Source organism: Haliotis cracherodii, unplaced genomic scaffold (assembly GCF_022045235.1).
Source record: "Haliotis cracherodii isolate W230 unplaced genomic scaffold, xgHalCrac1.p SCAF_13, whole genome shotgun sequence".
In the NCBI taxonomy this organism is placed as follows: Eukaryota; Metazoa; Mollusca; class Gastropoda; order Lepetellida; family Haliotidae; genus Haliotis; species Haliotis cracherodii.
In genome coordinates, this window is record NW_027266268.1 from 35,151,522 (window position 1) to 35,168,280 (window position 16,759).

Genomic DNA, 16,759 nt, shown 5'->3' on the forward strand with positions numbered 1-16,759 from the left:
ATGGCTGAAAGTGACGAAGTCCACACTACCCAGCCCTCTGACGAGTTGGATGAAAATATATACTTGGAAATAAAAAGAAAGCTGGGACTCTTTGACAAACTCAGTTTTCAACAAGAGCTCTTAACCATCTACACTGGGAACAACTATGCAAAGGACAATTCTCATTCCTTCCCTGCTGGTCAGTAAGTGCGGAGAAGATTAAATAATGCAAACCGAAAGTCTATCCTCGAAAAGTACTCGCAGGACGTATACTACTTCTTTCACTTCATTGAAGGAGGACTGCCTGAACATGTTCTACAATCCAAAGTATTTAGCAGAGCTAGCACACGGCCAAGTAACAACTCCATATCCAGAGTATTAGCAGATGACACATTTAACGACAGTGATGACAACGTTAACACCAGGAATGAAAACAGTAGCCAGGGCAATGAATTACTCAGAACAAGAGTGGATGACACAGAAGCTGTAACTGCAAACGAGTCAGGTACCTTATCTCTAATCCTCAGTCACATAATGTAGCTAAAGCAATGTGTATCTAAAAACACGGACCATATGTCAAATAGAATCTCCTTACTGGAAAAACAATTTCAGGAAGTTAAGGTGCAGCAAACATCTGAAATTGAAGCTAAGGGTTCGGAAATTAACACTCTCAAAGAAAAACTTATGGAATCAGAAAACAGACGAGCTGAGTCATGATCTGAATTAAAGCTTCAAAACCAGGAAATCAAAACGTACAAGGACAGGGTAAATGAACTGGAACACGAACTCCTGAGATTAAACTACTCAATAGATTCCAAGCTCAAGGCGACAATGAATAACCTGGAAGGCATATCCTGCAAAGGGAAATCGTCTTATGCTGAGGCTGTAAAGTCTACTACAACGTGTCATACATCTGACACAATCCACGCAAATACTTCTACACATGACGCTTTGTCCTCAAGTGCTCAAAGAACAACTCCATGTGACCAGCCAAACCCCTCCCAGGCATTACAGACAGAAAGCATTTCTGCTTCCACTGATACCGAAAACGTTCCTCCAAGGAGTCCTGGTAGTGACAGTGGCCATCACTCACAGACTAGAACACTAGCAATGAAAGTGCAGATGGTAGAACCCCCTTTCATGCAACTAGGCAAGATAGGACCCATATGCATCGGAACCTTAGCAGCAATACATCACAGCATCAACCAAGACCATCAAGCAAGATCGTTGATCTTTCAGACTGAGAACATCTTATGAATTTATATTACGAAAACAACTATGGATTTACTTTTGGAAACACAGTGCTCAATGCAGAGTCTACACATGCACAACGCAACACAACGAAGACTGTGAAGGAAAAACCACAGAATATACGATCTCTGGCTAAATCCTACTCTTCACTAGAGGGTGTATTTCGTGTTCGAACCAGTCGGATTGTTCTCTCCAACATTCGTCCAGATAAAACTTTTGATGAGACAAAGAAGTTCATCTATTGTCAGCAACATCATGTGCGCGCAACATATGTTAAGCTATTGAAACAGAGACGTCATTACGACACATCTGAGACCTTCACCATACTAGTAAATATTGACTCTTCTGACTATGAGACTGTCATGTCCAATGAGAAATTCTGGCCCCCCTGACATTACATGTAGAGACTTCATACCATGGAACAGACGTTACGGAGACACAGGTAACAACGAAACAGGGGGCAGTAGTCACATTCGTTATTGATCTAAATGGTTAACTAACTGTGCAATGCGACTAATTGTCATCATGTATTCTTGTACATTGTTATTCCTAATGGCTATTAACCTTCTGACCTGGAACGTACGTTGGCTGCTTTACAACACAGACCAGATCTGTGCATTGATCCCTAATGATATAGATGTATTAGCTATACAAGAACATTGGCTTTACAAAACCAATAAGGATAGTTTTGATGTATTGTCATCATTTAAGCTAGTTGATTTTAAATTTGAAAATACATACGAGGATCTGGTGGGATTGCTATCCTTGCAAACAAGCCCCCAAAATGGAAAATACAAAAGCTTAATATCAAAAGTCAATCGATTGTTGGGGTAACCATAACATCTCCCCGTTTTGACACAATTTTTGTTTTAACAAGCCGCTTTCCTTCTACCAGTGTACTTCACTCTGTTTATGTCGATGCCCTAAAATGAACTAATAGATGCTTACGACCATTTTAGTGAAATTGGCGATGTTATCATTCTAGGTGATCTAAATTCAGATATTAACAAAGATATTCTAATGCCCCGTGACAAATTGCTTTTAGACGCTATCAACCAGCGGTATCTGCTTAGTGCAGTGTCCAAGCTACGTACACGTGGACCAGGCTTTACTTGTAGGAGTAAAACACCTTACATAGATCACTTATTGACTACATACTTCTACCATCTCACCTGAAAACCCCTGTTGTTAGATGTGACGTGTTAGAGGGATGTACGTATGATGGATGTGTCAGATCACTTGCCCTGCTACGTGTCACTCTTCCGTACGGAATGTAGTACGAGTGGAGATAGGAAGAAAACTGTATACACAAAGAGGGCAAAAGCAGGTAATGAGCACATAGCCCAATACCGATCCGAACTGGACCTATGTTTACAAGATATTAACTTTCCACCAGGTGATATATCACCCGAGAGCCTGGAAATGTATAACTCCGCGATTACTAATGCTTTGTTAATATCTGCTAAACGTACCATTCCCGTCTCTGTCTACAATTCCCACTTAAAACCTTACTGGAAGGAGAATGACTTACATAATATTCACTATGAAATGAGAGCAGCCAGAAGACTTTGGTGTGCTGATAGTAAGCCTAGGGGACGTAACTCTACAACATATGCTGAATATAAAACTGCTAAAAGCGAGTTCAGGCGTTTACATAGGATCGCCAAAAGGAGATATAGTAAAAAGGTGCGTAATGAGTTAGCACAGTCCCGTGAAGCAGACATTAACACTTTTATAAAACTGTGAGGAAACAAAAACGGCAAAATCGATCGGCGACGAAGCTCAGTTACGGTGGTCAAACAGAATCATCTACTTCTGGCATATGCAAACTATGGGGAGATTACTACGCTGACCTATCGTAGCCTTTCTACTCTGATAGTTTTAATGATAATTTCAAATGTCACACATGCGACAATCTTAAGGAGATCAAGGAATAAGGATGATGATCAAACTGATATAGATGAAGAGTTATACAAAAGTATAGATCCTAGAGGAATCTCCTTACAAATACACAGTCTGTGTAAGAACTTAAGCCCAGGTCCAGACAACGTGTGCAATGAAAACTTGTTGTTTGCAAGCAGTAATCTTCACGCGAAACTTACAACTTTATTTAACATAATTCTCAAAATGGAATATCTCCCAAACAAATTCAGACTTGTGATGGTAATCTCTATCTATAAGAGTAAGAAAGATAAATCAGATCCAAACTATAGGGGAATTACTCTAACATCATGTCTGGGAAAACTATTTGAAAAAGTAATTTTACAACGATTGGAAGAATGGTGTAAGGTACATTGTCCATCCTTTCCAGACCCTCTACAATTCGGATTTCGAAAAGAGCATGGCGCCATGTCTGTCTTTACATTACATGAATGTGGTAATTATTATTTATCCAGGAAACACCCGTCTTTGCAGCCTTCAATGAAAATGAAAAGACAATGAAAAGGCCTTTGATCGTATTTGGCATGCTGGTCTATTTGTAAAACTGTATGATTTAGGCATCAAGGGGAAGATGTGGTATCTTCTCTATCTAAGTTACAGCACTAGTAGTTCATTTGTCACCTACTGTGGTGAAATATCACATACTTTTTCTGTTGAGCAGGGTGTCGGGCAAGGATGAGTACTTTCTTCATGACTCTTTCTTGTTTATATTAATGACCTGATCTGTGAACTGAGAAGAAAAGATTGTGGTATTATTGTACACGGATTAAAAGTCCCAGTTGTTATGCTTGCCGATGACACTACATTAGTCAGCGCCACACCTGCAGGTCTACAAGTTGCTCTTAACACTGTTACACAGTATGCTTATGACTGGAGATTAACTTACAATGCTACTAATAGCCAAACTGTTATATTCAGTAGATTGAATTCCCAACATAGTCCCTTCAAATTTCAACTGGATAGTGTTCCTATTAAAACATCAGATTGTGTAGCATTTGGGGGAGTCATTCTAAACACTAAATTGACATGTACAAATATGATAGCGCGACGTTGCCAAAACGCAAGGTGCACAGTAAACTCTCTCAAATCTGTAGGATAAAAAAGCTATGATCTCCACCCTATTGTATGTGTTAAATATGGCACCGAATGGTTCTCACTACCAGCTTCTATGCGTGTGAGCTGTTCAGCGGCATACGTGGTAAGGATACGATTCAGACAGAAAATGTTCAACGGCACTTTGCCAGAGTCATCCAAGGTCTAGACCAAAAGTCATCAACTGATTCAACCATAGCAAATCTTGGAATGTGGACGCTGACAGGATACATTGACAATGCAGACTACTACTCCTCGGAAGACTGTGTACAAACTCATGTTTCTCTCCTATGAAACATATTATATGTGCATACTTAGCCTTAGTCAATGCTGATAATATCAAAACTAGAACTAGCATATGTGACACAATCATATTAACTGCTTGTACATATAAACTTAAACAGTCATAATGAACTTTATCAGTGATGGAATATTTCCTTGTAAAAAAGAATGGAGAAGAATTGTATGTGATGCAATATCCTCATATGAAGAAGGTAGGTGGAAACTCAGACTGTCATTGAGAGAGGATCTGGTCCGATACAGGTCAGTTCACTCTAAACTTAAACTACATGTATTATGGAAACTAGCACTAACTTATCCTCACCTTAGGTATTGCATCCAATATTCCCTTAAAGGGCAAGTTCACACGGAAATGAACCTTTTTTTCTTGTACTTTTTCCACATTAAAAGTGTTAACATAGAAGTGTCATAGACAAAAATATAAAAACATCATATTTAATTAACATATTTATTGCACAAAAACGATTTATATTTTTCACATTTACCAAGTGTTCTATTTCCATAACAAAAACACCATGGCTTATGCCCCTTGCAATATGACGTCATTGGTGCCAATTGATAAACATTATGACGTCATCATGCTTTGTTAGCGCCGCTTCACGTGGTGTAGGTACAGTTTTGTGATTCTAGCATCTCAGATGCCAGCCAGAATTGTGTTATGCTGAGTCACCACTGCGCCGGAGTGTGTCGTAGACCATGTTGTTTTACCGCAAACTGGTCCTTGATATCTTTTGCGTTGAGAATGGACAGGGACCCAGTTGAATTGGCACCAATTACGTCATAATCTAAGGGGGATAACTCAGGCCTATTTCGCTCGTAAAACGAAGGCCTCATAACGGCATATCACTTTCACACTATTGTGAGCTTCCTACTTTCACTGTGAAAAAAATGAGTGTATATTTTCAAACACAGATACTAACTAATTCTAAAATTGCGTTTTGTTTAGAAAAAGAAAGAAAGTGATTTTTGCGTGTACACTTCCCCTTTAAGATCGCTTCCCGACCCATTACATCACGTGAATGTTATAAATGTGGCAGACATGCCTATGATTATGACAGACATGTACTTCTACACTGTGAATATTTTATAAATGATCGAAATGAATTCTTCTCCACCCTCATTGACAATTGGATATCGAAAGTTATGTTCAACTTGATCTTCTGGAAGAAAATGATATGCTCGCACTATTCTGGGCTCATGAACCAGTTTACATGGGAAAACATATCATTGATATTCTGTGAATATGGCTTAAATTTCAGAAACGTATTAGATTAACCTCAAATTAATCTGTTGTATCCTAATAGTGCTCACTTGTGTACATAGTAAATAACGAAAATAGAAACCTGTGTGTATGTGTGTGTGTATATATATATATATATTTATCTGTTAATAATGCACCCATCTATATAAATACCAGCACAGTGCATTTGCTCTGAGAATAGAGATTTTGTAAATCTTCTGGAGGAAATATAGAAATTCATTCATTTATTCATTCATTCTACTTCTTTGTGTATTTCTGAGCAAGCGCGGATTTCTTATGTGACCCGATTACAAATAGTTTTGTCTCCCCTTTTCCGAACAGACAATACTAGTTTAAACTCGTTAGTAACCACTAAGGCAATGTTAAGTCAAGGAAAGATACTTCTTCCGTCGGTGTTAGAACATCAATAGACCTGTAATAAAACCCGGATCGATTACCCGACAAAAAACAAAAAGTATTAATTGCAAAAGGAAAAAAATATTAATCGCGATGAAACTAGTCCTTTCCTCGTCATGTTACAAACGACCCTTTAAATAATAGACAAAACGCTGCAATAATCATAAAACATTTCTGCTAAATGCAGAGTCGATTTACGATTCCGACTACATCTTAAGCATGTGTTCATGAATCACTATCAAATAGAGATGATACCAGGTGATCGCGACAAGGTGAGCGTATCCTGCCCCATCGGTGGCACCCGTCACAAACACATGCAGAGACAAGTCAACCGTCCATCTGAAACAACACCGTGACTTATGGTTTAGAACAAAATAGGGACTTCCACTCTTTCTGTCATTGATACGTCAAATTTTGAAATATCCTCTACCATAGAAACATTTTTAAAAATTTGATTTTATGTGCCACGATTGGCTGGCCTAACGGATCCTGGTATGTGCATTAGAAGACATTACTTGGGCAGAGCTCCTGATATTCGCGACCAATGAAGCCCCGGGGTAGAATAGGTCTTCAGCAACCCATGCTTGCTGTAAAAGGCGACTGTGCTTGTCGAAAGAGACGAGTAACGGGATCGGGTGGTCAGGCTCGCTGACTTGGTTGATGCATGTCATCGCAGCCAAACTGCGTGGATCAATGCTCATGATATCAATCACTGGATTGTCTGGTCCAGACTCGATTATTTACAGACCGCCGTCATATAGCTGGAACATTGCTGAATGGGGCGTTGAACAAGAAACAAACAAGCAAATCTGATATTCGTTCTATCATAACATGATCAAATTATATTCACTTTCATCCATCCAAAATGGTAGGACAGTTGGACAGTAAAACAAATAATGTTTTATTGTTTCGGCACTCGACATCATTTACATTTATTACTGGTCTTGATACTATTTTTTGTAAATATATGTTACATTGAAATATACTGTGAAGAATTTTGAATTGTAGTTGTCTGTATTTGTTTTCGATTATCAAACCGTTGATATTTTTCAAATTTATATAAATCTATATCTTCACTGATTTGGCTGCCTATATACGAATACCAACACTTTGCATTTGTCGATACGTCAGATATAGCTTCTCCATTAATTGTAAGGTTGTCACTAACATTATCGGGAAATATTAATCTTTCAAATATATCCTGCCTATCAGCCCTTAGTACAGCGTTTCTACAAATCCTATATTTATGATAAGTGGTGACAATATTATATCTGTGAAACAGGTTTTTCTTGATATGGATTGGTTGGTTGGTTTGTTGTTTAACGCCGCACTCGGCAGTATTCCAGCTATATGATGGTGGTCTGTAAATAATCGAGTCTGGACCAGACAATCCAGTGATTGACATCATGAGCATCGATCCACGCACTTGAAATCGATGGCATGCATCAACCAAGTCAGCGAGCCTGACAACCCGATCCCGTTAGTCGCCTTTTACGACAAGCATAGTCACCTTTTACGGCAAGCATGGGTTGCTGAAGACCTATTCTACCCCGGAATCTTCACGGGTCTCTTGGTATGGAAGTGACCGCCATGATCAAATAATTGTGAGATAAAAGTAATATCAGCAGTTTGCCATTCTTTGTCTGAGTTCTAATATGACCGCCAGAGCAACCATATTGGTAAAAGCTACATGTTGGTCTTTGTTCATTTCCTTGGGGAAATTTGCAAGATTTGTATTTTTTATCTTGTTTTGTGCATGCTCTTAAAATTCACCCAAAATGCATACTTGATGCATTAAGCTTCTCAGAAAACACCAAACAAATAAATTAAACTAAATATTTGCATGTCAAAGCTGAGGGTAACTTTTGCTAAGTGGATGTCTTTTTTTACCATTTAAGCTGCATATCCAGGTGAGCTACAGTCTCATGCACTCCTACTTAGTATTTCATTGTTGTTTCGCTAAATCTTTGAAGTTAGATATATATCTATCACGTCAATATTCGTGTTGGTATTAAAAATAAAAATGTTTCAATCTTTCTTCCCCGATCACATCCCCCCAAAAATAAGATAGTCCGTTACTGTCTTGAGCTAAATAGGTGAGTCTAATTTAAGGTATGGTGTTAAACATTCAGGCGTGTTCTCATGATGGTAGACAGTATTGTGTTCGTTACAGTTCTTGGCACCCTGCGGGGTATAGGACGAAACAGAGACCCAACGATATCTCCCACTATCTCGCGTCTACATTGTGCAGTACGGTGCAGCAACAGTTACGTCTGCGGTGCCTTCTTCTACGACGTCACCGCCGCCAATTGCTACTTTCGTGGAATGCCTTTTGTCGGGGACGGGATACAAAATTCTCACCAACCAACACCCTCCCATGTTGGGTACATGTACCTTGACAAAGGTAGGGCATTTTGCATGTTGTCATCTTAATCTATTGTTTAACGCTGCACTCGACAAAATGCTCATGATGTCAATAACTGGATTGTCTGGTCCAGACTCGATTATTTACAGACTGCCGTCATATGGCTGGAATATTGCTGACTGCGGCGTTACATAACAAATTAACAAACAAACTTTCTATCGTCATAGGTTGGTTTTGGAAACCAGACGTTAATACTCTATTGTTCATTCATGAATCAAGACTCGTAAGACGCACATGTAACTATTACTTTATTAGTCATTCGCTTTTGAATAACTGAATAACGAATCATATTTAAATTGTTGTTATTCATATTTCACCCTCCTAATTGTCAAATATCGAACCATTATGTTAATTGTCTTTCACATATCGGTGACACGGGTGACCCAATCGTTTGAAGGCTCTGCAAATCGCTGTGCAGGATTGTGTCCCTTGGGCACGCCAGAAACCTATGATTGTGAGTTAGAACCCCGGTTCTCCCCAAATATGTTTCTAGGTTTGTCAGCACCATACCTTGCACCTGTCTTTCACCAAAGTGGTAAACGTCTGAGACCTGCATCACTTAGGGCTTTTACGCCTACAGTAAGCTGACACGCCGCGATATAACTGGATTACTGCCCAAAGCGGCGTTACCCACTCACTCAGTCGATCTTTCACATTTGAGTTAAATATGTTTTATTCACAAAGAAAAGGAATGGGCACAAGTTTTCACAACTTAGAGCGCCCTCTCACAAAATATTAACATGAATAGCGATATACAATAGGTATACAAAACACGGAGTATATTCAGAGAGAAACAGCAGTTTTACTGTTATTTAAATCTTTTAGTGCAGTTGATATACTTATAGTGAAACAACTGTACATTTTCGTTGTAGCAGAGATGAGAGCTCCCATTTAACAATAATAACATATAAGAACCAGCTTGTTTTCACAGATTTCTATTATGCTATGAAACATTATATTTCTTGCAGTTTGAGGAAATGGATATTCCATTAAGTGGTGATAAACTAGAGAGATAGTCTGGGCTGTCTGCTAAACCAGTAAATTTAACCGACAGCATGAAAAGCGTAAGTTTGTAAGCAATATATTAAATAAAGCGACAAAACCCTTTCCATATCCAACAGAAATCTCTGCATAAAGCAGAGTCGATTGTACGATTCCGACTATATCATGAGCATGTGTTTATGAATCACTATGAAGTAGTAAAAATACCAGGTGTTCGCGAAAAGGTAAGCGTATCCTGCGCTACCGGTGGCACCCGAAACAAACACACGCAAACACAAGTCAATTGCTCACCTGAAAAAAAAACATGGGAGCATATGGTACGATACTGAATTACATCACGTTTGTCACTGATGCGTCAAATAAAACCACAGGAAACAAGAAACAAGAAAACACTGAATGGTATTGATATATTTCGTGTATTTCCTAACTTCTACACATTTAATCTATCAGCAATATTTGTATTATTGTATTATAATATTGTATTGTGTATTGTTATACCTATTGCCATCCGATTGCTGGTCAAAAGTTCTAAGTTTGACTATCCGTCAACCTTGGGCCTAAACAAAGTGAACTAGTCGATGTTGTACATTGTTTGAGTAGTCCATTGCAAGTGCATTTGGTCTGTTGAGGCCGTTAGCATATTAATGACAGCCAGTTGAACGTGATAGGGGTCAAAATGGACACAGAAATGGAAAAGAACGAGAACCGAGCAGTCATCAAGTTTGTTTTCCTTTAGAGACAAGTACTCCCCAAGAATTCATGACCGCATGTCACAAGTGTATAGGGATAAGTGCCCTAGCTATTTCACTGTTAAACGTTGGGTAGCTATGTTTAAGGTTAGGAGAACAAGCCTTGATGATGACCCTAGGTCTGGACGTCCCTCAACTTCCATCAGTGAAAATTCAATCAAGGAGATAGAAAAAAACTTTTTCTGTCAAGCGTATTGCTGAACATGAGGAAGACACAGGTCTAAGCCATGGATCCATTGAAACTAGTATTCATGAACACTTACAGATGAATCAGCTATCTGCTCGTTGGGTGCCAAAGTCTCTAAATTCTGATCTTAAGGAAAAATAAACTGACATTGACAGAGAATCAGAGCTAATTGAGGAATTCGGCAAATTCATAAAGAGATTGGTATGGGTGATGAAACATGGATCTACCACTATGATCTCGAGTCAAAACGTCAATCCATGGAATGGCGCTATTCGACTTCTCCGACACCAAAACAGTTCAAGTCTTCAATATCAGTGAAGAAAGTTATGGCCACTGAATTCTGGGATGCAAAGGGTGTGATCCTTGTTGATTACTTAGAAAGTCAAAAGACGATCACCGGTGCCTACGATGCTGCTTTGCTTTGTCGCCTGAGAGATTCTATCAATAAAAAGTAATGCCGACTGCTGGAGTTCTGCTATTTCACGAGAATGACACTTCTCAGGTAATTTCCACCTGTTTACTAAACTGAAAGATAACCTTCATGGAAAGCGCTATGGCGACAACGATGACATCAAAGCTACCGTGAATGGGTTTTTCGGGGTGGCTTCAGAAAACTTCTTCCTGACAGGAATTGATTGTTGTTGTTGGTCTGTTGTTTAACGCCGCACTCGGCCATTTTCCAGCTATATGACAACGGTCTGTAAATAATCGAGTCTGGACCAGAAAATCCAGTGATTAATATCAGGAGTATCGATCCACGCAATTCGGATCGATGACATGCATCAACCAAGTCAGCGAGCCTGACCACCCGATCCCGTTAGTCGCTTTTTACGACAAGCATAGTCGCTTTTTACAGCAAGCATGTTTGCTGAAGATCTATTCTACCCCGGGTCTTCACGGGTCGAAAGGAATTAAAAAGCTTCAGTATCGATATGAAAAGTGTATTGAAAAGCAGGGAGATTATGTTGAAAAATAGAATTAAAAACACATTCCAAATTGCTGGCTTGTTTGACCTGCCCACGTACGTATCGGGGCCTAAATTATATATATTTGCACTATTCAAATGGTACTTAAATATGGGAATGTTAATGTAAACAGCGTGAAGCTGGGATAGCTCAGTTGTCCAAGGCGCCGTGATTCGCTGTGCAGAGTTGCATCCCTTAGGCGCGCCAGAAACCTATATTGTGGGTTCGAATCCCGGTTCGCCCCGATTATGTTTCTAGGTTTGTCAGCACCATACCCGTGCTCGTGGGTTTCACCGAAGTGGTCAACGTCTGAGACCTGCATCACTTCGGGCTTTCCTCCCACATTAAGCTGACACGCCGTGATATAACTTGAATACTGTTAAAAGCGGCGTTTAACCAAACTCACTCACTCACTCTTCCCGCATACAGTTTTCGTCATAGAAAAGTAACACTCGACAATCTACGTAGACTCTAGTTTTCTTGTTAGTCCATGACGGAATAATGTCAGTCATCATTGTGATCGATGACATCTCTCACAATGAATAACACAACATATTACAACGTTACATTTACTATGGAATTTAAAGTACGTATGTTAATGTAGTGACTGAGTGAGTATAGTTTTAAGCCGTTTGAGCAATATTCCAGCAATATCACGGCGAACGCTTTAACCACTCGGATACCCCATCGACCCTTAATGTGAGTGAATGATCATGTTAAAATTTAACGTCGCATCGGCATTATTTCAGCCATATAGCGACGAGACCAAGTTAATATATTCACAATCGAGTAATTTGTGTAGAGTAATATTTATAAACAATTAATGAAACACATTTGAGCATACTTTATATTAAAACAATTCATGAAACATATTTGACATGTATACAGTGTTAAAACACGTGCTACAGGCCTTAGCAACTGGTGGTTGTGCACAATGCTAGCCAATTATTTAAAAATACTCGGCAAGGAGATGGCCTAAAAACTCTGCTATGTAATGAGATCGTGTCTGCAACATGGACATGGCCACGCGTTGTTTGGTTTACTTTTCCCGTCTTCATGATGAGCGAAATACGGACATACCACTACTTAATTAAGGTACAACGAATGAGAACAAAACTTGCCATGGAAACACATGATTTGGTTGGTTGGTTTGTTGTTTAACGCCACACTCAGCAATATTCCAGCTATATGACGGCGGTCTGTGACACAGACTGGTGTCTCTGTTCCATGTCAAAAGAAAAGCGATAATAATCTCCATCTGTGACACTGTTATTCCCGACTCCCAACCCAATGTGATTACATTCAGATCATTTACTCCCACACGATACTTCGATGAAGATGTAAGGACACATCCACAGAAGATTGTGTCTGTCAGCATAAAGAACACGTTGATTCTTGTGCCAACTTGATATCAGGTTTCCATAACAATTCTGCTTCATTTCTTGTAATTGGTTCGGAACATTCCTTTCACCATTCTTCCTTTTGTGTGTGGATGCCACGTCGTTCAGAAGGGACAGGGTGCCGAACATATGGCGCAGCCTTATTTATCTCCTTTCGGAATTTGTCATTTAAGTTCGTTTACGAGATACAGAAATCAGTTATGCTAGTCAGAATTCTTCACGAAGTGGTACCGAGAATTGAAAAGCATCTACGCTGGTTGACTGATAGTATTACACAAAAGCGACCAAACTATTTAAAATAGTTTTTCTTTTATCATTTGTACTGGACATTTAATTAAAATTTCACTAACTATTGTTCCACTTAACATTTTGTATGGAATTATCGTTAAGCTATCGTCTGCTATCCACGAACAGTCACAATCGGCAAATACGATGTTTCAACGGTGTTTTCTGTGATCTGTTTGTTGGCGTTTTTTTAGAGTGCAAGTGGAAAACAATCGAGTTTGCGGTTAGAAATGATACAGAGGACACATACTGTCGAATAGTTCCGTCCAAATTAACATAAATTAAAATGTGGATTTAACTTGATGTGGGCATGAATAAGTCACAGTTTAATGCAGTGATGTAAACAATTGTAAATACAAATATTATAACGACTTAGAAGTGTCACGAAGAGAAAATAGTATGAACTCTTGCTGTTCCGTATCCTATTGTTCGTGTTTCAGCCAGGACATGCTTGCAGGAAAAAGATTACATGTATTTTCGCTCACCAATGCTGTGTATTAAGTTTGATCCCCGAACTGCCGTCTGGACTAAAGCCAAGAGGAAATGCGAAAAAGAAGGGGCAAGATTGTTGATGTTGAACAGTCGTGAAAAAATAGACATTGTGAACAACACGTGCCACATACTAGGTAAGCGGTTTGACTAATTTATTTTGGGCTTCACGGTACGCCAACCTCGATATGGAACGCGATATTTGCCTCCGATCTATCACGATGCTAACCTGTCGGCTTTTTTATCCATGTTAGATGACGTGCATGACTGGGTTAATTTAGCCTCGTACGTATGGTATCATGGAGTGCGATTTAGCATTTAGTTTCACGACAGGAAGACAGGTAATGCTGACGAGAGAAGTTGTCTTGTCAGGTTATTGCAAAAGTTGAACAATCCGCGGTCCAAGGATACGTAAAGGACGAACCTGGGGCAAAATTGTTTTCACGGTATCATGTGTGTCTCCATCTTCCCTAGGTAAGAGAGTTAAGTGACTTTAAAAGTCCAGTTTCCCCCCTTCCCGGGCTCGATCGTAGCGCCACCAGAGTTTATTTTGGGTGCATTTTAAACAATCACAGCTTACGCAACTTCAGGAAATTATGCAGAATTAGGATAGAACTTATACATCAATCCTGACACGGCTTAAATCTGAGGACTCACTCGAATCTGTTGTTTCCGAAAGGAGAATCAACGCATTCTCATGGTTTCTCCATTACATTATCGGCAAGTAGCTCGGAAGGGTATCGATAGTTCTTCTCCCAACGCTGAACCTGTTATTTCAGGATTCGAAGATGCGTCTTGGAACCTGGGAGGAAGGAAGGACTCATCCAATGGTCAGTGGACGTGGGTGGATGGACGAAGGTTTGATGAAGCAGATCATCAGCTATGGGGCCCTCGGGAGCCGAATGGTTTAGACAAACATCAACAATGCCTGCAGACAAAATTCGACGTTCCATTTGGGTTGTATGATGGACGGTGCTTTGACGCAAGGATGGTGATTTGTGAAAGACTGGTGGATGAAGGAGCATCTCACAACACTAAATAATCCTCGTTAATGTTGATACGTTGATGGTTACTTGGAATGGCCAAAGGCGGAGATATATGGAAAATATCACCCTCGTCTCTTTTGATATCAAATATATCAACACGAGTTAATAAAAGTAGAACAATTCCGAAGCTTGCCGAGAATTTTTTCCCACTTTTATCAACGAGTGTTGATATATTTTGATATCAAGAGACACGAGGGTGAGATTATATTTATCGTCCAACATCATTCTTTTAACTTTTCAGTTTGTAGACAGTAATTAGCAGTGTCTTAAGTCCCCGTTACACTATCAAAAACTTTGATTAAAAACTTCAAAGTCCATTTTGACCAAGTGTGTGATAGTGTAACATGCCGTCAAACACTTTGACAAAGTTTTTGACGGGACTTTGATGGAATAGAAACCAATCCTATTTCTCGTCAAACATTGATCAAAGTTTGACGACGTTGATTTAATTTAGCCAATAAGACTGCAAGGAACATTTACCCCTTTTCAACCGGAAGTGCATAGAGTCAAGTCAAAATGAGTCAACTATTTTGGACTGACGAGATGTTGAAAGGAATTAATTGATTCGTTTCAACATCGAGCAGCTATTCTCGGGACCAGATATGCCTTTGCCTACCCCGACGCCGCCTTCTCAACATGGCAATACACAAAATACATATGACAACAGCAAACAATTTTTCGTCAGTAGCATCCACCTTGGCAAGATAATTCCCACCAGAATTTTGAGGGCCTGCCAAAAACTTTGACGAGTGTAAACAGTCCAACTTGGAACAAGAAAACTTCGTCAAAGTTTTCTTTGATCAAAGTTTTTGATGGTGTAACGGGGGCCTTAAGTGTAAAAAGTACTGCTAACAGCTTCAGCAGCAGAGCCATGTGTGATGTCATTTGATTGGGACGTCATGGTAACCAGTGACGTCACAATGGTCTGCAAAGCAATGTGATGCAATTTCAGAATCGCCACAGATTGTTATTAATCCACGTGGTGAAGATACGGGTGGTAAGATACTAAATCGTACAAGGTTGACTTTGTTTTATTCGTTTTGATTGGATAACCGTGACCTCTGTCACACCCAGACTACTTTTTTCATTCATAACAAATCGCGAGACGTCATTCATTTTGACAACTACAAGGCAGAACTGAAGCAATCTCATGAGAACGAGAGATATTTACAATCACTTTATTTAACCAAACAAGATAGTCACACGCATCAAATTCGGTTTGCACTCTAAGGTTATGCATAGAGCTTCTACAGACATTATATAATGTACGGTTACCGTTCAATAGATCGAGGGGTCCCAAAGAGCGTGACACACCCGACCACTTTCGCAATTTCGAATTTGATTTAACGTAAAAAGGATAAGCATGGTGAAATGAAGTCATTTTAAACTATCTGGACAGATATCTAGATTTACTTGGGATGATCCGGGTGTGCCATCAGTGTCCTCTTCGAAGCGTATTTTGTGGCACTGTTTCGGGAGTTGTTTGTTCACGACTGCACGACCAGATCACTCAAAAGTGAACATTTCCGATACAAATCATTCGAAAACTCCGAAGAAGTGTGCCTGATTTCTGATTATGTGGCCCAAAATATCCCAAAGGTGAATAATAACATTCCCTATCTCTAGCGTAAACGCTTTGAGTAGATCACGGTTGTCTTTTCTTATTCCGGTGGTGACCTTGCCCGTGGTTCGAAGCTGTCATTGACATGCAAGCAGACTTGATCGTGTTGATTTTCACGTCTTCAGTGTAGGGTGATGAGATATCAGCCTATAGATCAAGGAAACCGAACCATTTTGATTGCACAGACGGGACCCCGGCAGTGGGAGTGACCGATTGTTGGTCCGATATTCAAAGTGCGGCGCTAATGTGACTTTTCAAATTTTCTTACAGGTGTCCTGCGTAGTAACAACATGGCGCTTGAATTCTCATAAGTTGAAGAAAAGCTTCCAAAAAGATCTTGAGCGTCGGTGCTGTAATGTTTGCAAACAGA

General features: G+C 39.6%; 1 protein-coding gene across 1 annotated transcript; it reads left to right on the plus strand.

Moving 5' to 3' along the window:
• On the plus strand, positions 1–14,764 carry LOC139458645 (CD209 antigen-like protein A). The gene is made up of 3 exons (XM_071240063.1): positions 1–178; positions 13,674–13,859; positions 14,502–14,764. Exons 1-3 carry the CDS (start codon positions 1–3, stop codon positions 14,762–14,764), a joined length of 627 nt encoding a protein of 208 aa, XP_071096164.1.
• The last annotated feature ends 1,995 nt before the right edge of the window (positions 14,765–16,759 follow it).

Bases quoted from the DNA above. Each gene is read 5' to 3' on its own strand.
- LOC139458645 (XM_071240063.1), top strand. From the start codon at position 1: ATGGCTGAAAGTGACGAAGTCCACACTACCCAGCCCTCTGACGAGTTG. The intron at 179-13,673 runs GTCAGTAAGTGC...TTCGTGTTTCAG, and splicing joins TTCTCATTCCTTCCCTGCTG to CCAGGACATGCTTGCAGGAA. The intron at 13,860-14,501 runs GTAAGCGGTTTG...CTGTTATTTCAG, and splicing joins CAACACGTGCCACATACTAG to GATTCGAAGATGCGTCTTGG.